The 6450-nt window shown below is 41.1% G+C and overlaps 1 protein-coding gene across 1 annotated transcript; it reads left to right on the top strand.

Annotated features, from left to right (window-relative positions):
* The first annotated feature begins 5233 nt into the window (after positions 1-5233).
* Positions 5234-6177, top strand: LOC112407698 (olfactory receptor 10A3). The gene is given in 4 exon segments (XM_024757090.1): positions 5234-5497; positions 5500-5842; positions 5845-5968; positions 5970-6177. Coding segments are annotated over 4 exon segments (939 nt in total).
* The last annotated feature ends 273 nt before the right edge of the window (positions 6178-6450 follow it).

A 6450-nucleotide genomic window follows, 5' to 3' on the forward strand; every position in this document is an offset into this window, starting at 1 on the left:
AGTCCGCCTGCCAGTGCAGGGGACACAGGTTCGTGCCCCGGTCTGGGAAGATCCCACATGTCGCGGGGCGGCTGGGCCCGTGAGCCATGGCCGCTGAGCCTGCGTGTCCGGAGCCTGTGCTCCGCAACGAGAGAGGCCACAACAGTCAGAGGCCCGTGTACTGCAAAAAAAAAAAAAAAAAAGAGAAGATGGATTAAAGACTTAAACATAAGACCTGAAACCATAAATCTCTTATTAGAAAACTTAGGGAAGAAATTCCTTGATTTTGATCTTGGCAATTATTTTATTTATTTATTTTTTTAACATCTTTATTAGAGTACAATTGCTTTACAATGGTGTGTTAGTTTCTGCTTTATAACAGAGTGAATCAGCTATACATATACATATATCCGCATATCTCTTCCCTCTTGCATCTCCCTCCCTCCCACCCTCCCTATCCCACCCCTCTAGGTGGTCACAAAGCACCGAGCTGATCTCCCTGTGCTATGCAGCTGCTTCCCACTAGCTATCGGTTTTACATTTGGTAGTGTATATATGTCCGTGCCACTCTCACTTTGTCTTAGCTTACCCTTCCCCCTCCCCACGTCCTCAAGTCCATTCTCTAGTAGGTCTGTCTTTATTCCCATCCTGCTCCTAGGTTCTTCATGACCTTCTTTTCTTTTTTAGATTCCATACATATGTGTTAGCATATGGTATTTGTTTTTCTCTTTCTGACTTACTTCACTCTGTATGACAGACTCTAGGTCCATCCACCTCACTGCAAATAACTCAGTTTTGTTCCCTTTTATGGCTGAGTAATATTCCATTGTATATATGTGCCACATCTTCTTTATCCATTCATCTGTTGATGGACACTTAGGTTGCTTCCATGTCCTGGCTATTGTAGATAGAGCTGCAATGAACATTGTGGTACATGACTCTTTTTGAATTATGGTTTTCTCAGGGTATATTTGGCAATTATTTTTTGTATATGACACCAAAAGTACAAGCAACAAAAGCAAAAATGAATAAGTGGGCCTAATCAAACTAAAAAAACTCCACACAGCAAAAGAAATAATCAACAAAATGAAAAGGCAACCTACAGAATGGGATAATATATTTGCAAACTATATATCTGAAAAGGGGTTAATATTCAAAATATGTAAAGAATGCACACAACTCTATAACAGCAACAGCAACAACAGAAATCCAATTTTAAAATGGGCAGAGGGACTTCCCTGGTGGCACAGTGGTTAAGAATCTGCCTGCCAATTCAGGGGACACGGGTTCGATCCTTGCTCTGGGAAGATCCCACATACTGCGGAGCAACTAAGCCCATGCGCCACAACTACTGAGCCTGTGCTCTAGAGCCCGCGAGCCACAACTATTGAGCCCATGTGCCACAACTACTGAAGCCCGCATGCCTAGAGCCTGTGCTCTGCAACAAGAGAAGCCACCGCAATAAGAAGCCCATGTACTGCAATGAAGGCTAGCCCCCGCTCTCTGCAACTAGAGAAAGCCCACACAGCAGTGAAGACCCAATGCAGCCAAAAATAAATAAATAAAAAATAAAAATGGGCAGAGAAACTGAATAGACAGTCTTAAACCACTGGACCTCCAGGGAATTCCCTGAAGAATTTCTTAATGGGGGAGGTCATGGTGGAATTAAGCCTCCTGAGTGAAGAGGTGTTTATTCTCTGTAGAAACTGAGAACGTTGCTCCAAGTTTGTGCAACTGAGCTTTCTTATGTCCGTATGGGAAAATCTATAAAAATTGTTAGTAAGTCCTTCAGAGAAAGATTCTCCCAAGGCAAACGATTCAATGTCATCTAATGTTATAAAATTAGTGCATTGAATCACTGAGTTGTATCTATGGGAGGGTTTCTTAACTAAAGAAGTGAAACATCTGTTTAAATGGGATGAAAATCAGAGGCAATCATTAGGTAAGGAACTGGAGATTCTGCTTATGTACCTGTCAGTGAGTTTACCATTTATAGTTCTTCTTGCTGATAATTGGAGATGCCTATCAGTGCTCATGTAAGAATGCCAGCTACTCGGCCTTTCACATTCACATCAAAGTTTGAGTAATAATTAGAGCTATAAGTAGTTTGCTTGCACTACTCATTAATTCATAAAAGTTTGTAGCTGGGGTGGAAAGTTGGCATAAATAAGGCCAGTCATGGAGAAAGATGAAACCCAGAGGAGGAAGTGATTTGCCCAAGGTCATACAAAAAGTTAACATTAGAGTCAGAAGAACATGTCAGTGAATGTCAGGCCAGCATTTGTAGTTTGTGTTAAAGGGAAAAGGTGGAGACTTTGGGTATGTTTTTTTTCTTCTTCTTTTTTTTTTTTTTCTTTGCGGTACGCGGACCTCTCATGTCGAGTCCTCTCCTGTTGCGGAGCACAGGCTCCGGACGCGCAGGCTCAGAGGCCATGGCTCACGGGCCCAGCCGCTCTGCGGCATGTGGGATCTTCCTGGACCGGGGCACAAACCCGTGCATCGGCAGGCGGACTCTCAACCACTGTGCCACCAGGGAAGCCCTTTTTCTTCTTTTTTTAATCTCTCATGAAGACAGCAACTTAGCTTTGTTTTCTAACTTTATCAGCCCCGGAAGTTTGTGTGTGTGTGTGTGTGTGTGTGTGTATGTGTGTGTGTGTGTGTGTGTGTGTGTGTGTGTATTTTTTGGGCACTCCGTGTAGCCTGTGGGATTTTAGTCCCCCAATCAGGGATTGAACCCGCGCCCTTGGCAGTGAGAGCATGGAGTCCTAACAACTGGACAGCCAGGGAATTCCTCAAGTTTGTATGTTTTTAATAGGATACTCTAAATTTTCTTATTTTCAAAACGAATTTGGTTTTATACACCTGGAGCTTAATACATACTTTTGTCTACTAGAAATGGTCCTTAAAAAGGGTTGTTTTTTTTTTCCTGTAGAGTTCACTTTACTAATTTTGGGAGATTTTTTGATATCCAAAATATAACTATTAAAGTTAACATAGACATTTGATTTTAATATATTGCTATGGCCAAATTCAGTAAATCGACGTCCCTTTTTATTCTCTGCTATTGTCCTAATGATCTGAGCTCAAGACAACATTACACTGTCTTCCGCTTGCTTGTCCTTCTGTCCTCCTGGCTTCCTCATGTAACTACAGTGAAATTCTGCTAGTTTTCAAAGCATCCTCCAAAGGCCAAGTCGAGTACTAAGATGTCATGGATACTTTTGATTTCAGCAAGCCAGCCTTCCCCCTTCCACATCCTGCGCTTATGGTTGTTCACTCTCGCACTCCATTCAGAAGTAATATTTCCCTCTTTAAATTTCTAGAATACTTACTCTGACTCTGGTTTCCCTTAAATGGCAGCCTGAGAAGTGGGTGTTTTATTTTACTGATAAAAGGAGACTCTGGAGGTTCGGGGAGGGAGGATGATCTTATTTTGGTTGAGGTATGAGGGATGGGTTGGAGGAGAAGTTACAAAACCTGGAGAAGCCAGTTAGGAAACCATTTAACAATGGGGGGAGTTTGAAGGGGGAGGAAAAGAGGCAGTGAGCTGGAGCAGCGTCAGTGGTGATGAACTTGCTGAGCCCAGAGGGACTCCAGATTTTAAAGATCCAAGCGTCCAACAGTGAGTAGGATGCTGGGGACAGGGGAGAGTTGGTTTGGGTGACTGGAGGGGAGATCAGGGGAGAAGTGAGGTGCTCTGCCCAGAGCGGGGCTCAGGAAGAGCAGCTGGACTGGTAGGAAGATGGTCAGCTCTGCTTGGGGCTGGCTGGCCCCTAGGACACAGGCAGCACGTGTTCCTCCTACGTGCTGCCCACCCACCACTATTCCAGCTTTCCTTCAGCCTGGCTGTCATCTGAATGGAGGGGAAGCCTTGCAGCCAGCAGTTTTCCCTGAATAAATCAGAGAAACATGCATGTCAGAGCCAGAAGAGATGTCCTGGGCTATTTTCCTGCCCCCAACCACACCGGGGAGCCTGAGTGCAGGGAGAAGCAGAGACTCACCTTGGAGGTAGTAGCAAAGTCAGGACTAAAGCTCAATCTGCCAGTGTAGTGGTATTTCCAATCCCACAGGGAGCCTCAAACTTCTACAGAAGCCATGGATTAATTCTGGGGCTCTCTATTTGTTTGAATTTGATTTATTTTTCCTTCAGACACTGTTTTCCTTAAGGGCAGATTCTGGGTTTTCCCAATTTTAATATTTATTATTCCATCTCTTCAATAAATATTGGTTTAGCATCTATTATATAAGTTAGTATCTACTCTAGGCTCTGAGAATACAATGCACACCTGAACAAAGTTTCTGTCCTCCTGGAGCTTACATTCCAGAAGGGGGGGTTAAATAATAAGCATAAAACTCAAATAAATGTGTGTTATTTCAGTTGGTGATGAGTTATGGCAAAAAATAAAACAGGGAGATGTGGGACTCAAAGAATGCTGGTGTAGGGGGGAGAGAGATAGAGTTAAACCACAGGATCAGAAAGACAGAAATGGCATTTTTATAGCCTTGGTAGCTACTTTATGGTCACAAGGGTAGTACATGGAGAACTGACCTCTGAACTTTCCCATTCAGGCAAATTTCAGTATAATTAGGCAAATCCACTCTGACCAGAAACCAGTGTGCTTAAAGCAATTTACTTATGTTCATCTGAGATAAGTGAATTTAAATTCAACCCCTTTTTAGTGTTTCTGTATTTGTTGGGGTGTATTATTCATATATTTCATTCTAAACAAAGTATTATAAGTGCATTTTGAACCTTAACATTTATAGTAAATATTCACCACATATTTGTTTTAGTTTTGAATTATTAGTTGTAATTTTTTCTGGATATTTTTTGCTATTTGTTTATTTGAAACACTTTATTTGAAAATTCATATATAAACATACAATTGAAAAGAACAGAGATGCATACATCAATGTAATAGACAATAGATTCTAAGTAATATAATGTCTGTTTGTGTTTTAAGGAAAGGATTAATTTTTCACCTGGCAAAAAAGTTGCCAGAGAACACCTGCTGTTATTTTGTACTTTTGAAACAAGATTTCTGAGCCAAAATTCTTCACTTCTTTATTTGTGTTTGAAAGATTCACTATTCCAGTAACTGGCCATTCTCAAAATTTTCAGGTTGATTTGTCAAAATGAGCTCATCATTATATCTTCTGTCAAGAATATCAGACTTGAACTCTCAGCTATTGGATTGTTACTTTATAATTTACATACATGGTCCATAAAAACAATATACACTCCACTACTGAAATGAAAAGGCAAAACCAAAGCTCTGTGGTTGAATTCATCCTCTTGGGCTTTTCTAATTTTCCTGAACTCCAAGGGCAGCTCTTTGGGGTTTTCTTGGTTGATTACCTGGTGACTCTGATGGGAAATGCCATCATTATAGTCATCATCTCCCTGGAACAGAGCTTACACGTTCCCATGTACTTGTTTCTCCTGAACTTGTCTGTGGTGCATGTGAGTTTCAGTGCAGTCATTATGCCTGAAATGCTGGTGGCCCTCTCCAATGAAAAAAAAGTATGATCACCTTTGCAGGCTGTTTTGCACAGACGTATTTCATTCTTCTTTTTGGTGGGACCAAATGTTTTCTCCTGGGGGCAATGGCTTATGACCAATTTGCTGCAATCTGCCGTCCTCTGAGCTACCCAATGATTATGAACAAAAGGGTTTTCATGAAGTTGGTTATATTCTCATGGGTCTCAGGGATCATGGTGGCTACTGTGCAGACCTCATGGGTTTTTAGTTTTCCCTTCTGTGGCCCCAATGAAATTAATCATCTCTTCTGTGAGACTCCCCCAAGGCTAGAGCTTGCATGTGCAGACATCCTTTTATTTGAAATCTATGCATTCACTGGTACGTTTTGATTGTTATGCTTCCTTTCTTGTTGATACTCCTGTTTTACATTCGAATTCTCTTTGCCATCCTGAAGATGTCATCAACCACTGGGAGGCAAAAGGCCTTTTCCACCTGTGCCTCCCATCTCATGTGTTACCCTCTTCTATGGCACAGCCAGTATGACTTACTTACAACACAAATCTGGCTACTCCCCAGAAACCAAGAAGCTGATGTCCTTGTCTTACTCACTTCTTATGCTTCTGCTGAATCCACTGATCTACAGTTTGAGAAACAGTGAGCTGAAAAGAGCTTTGATGAAATTATGGCTAAGAAAAGTGGATTTATATACATTCTGACTATGCTGAGAAGCCATGTGATATTTGGTCAATGCTGGACTGAACTTTATTTAAATTTAATAAATGGTAGAAACAGTTTGCATTTCTTGGTACGAATATGTTTGATATTTTGAGTTCTACAAATCTGATAATATATTAGGGCATCTTTATATATTAATGTTTTTATTCTTTTTTCATAGATGCATAATATTCCTTAATATTAGGTATAACACAGTTTCTTCAAAAAATTGTTTATTGGTGGCCATATGGGTATGTGTTAACTTTTTGTCTCTT

This window comes from Neophocaena asiaeorientalis, unplaced genomic scaffold (genome assembly GCF_003031525.2).
Source record: "Neophocaena asiaeorientalis asiaeorientalis breed wild unplaced genomic scaffold, Neophocaena_asiaeorientalis_V1.1 scaffold504, whole genome shotgun sequence".
Classification (NCBI taxonomy): domain Eukaryota; kingdom Metazoa; phylum Chordata; class Mammalia; order Artiodactyla; family Phocoenidae; genus Neophocaena; species Neophocaena asiaeorientalis.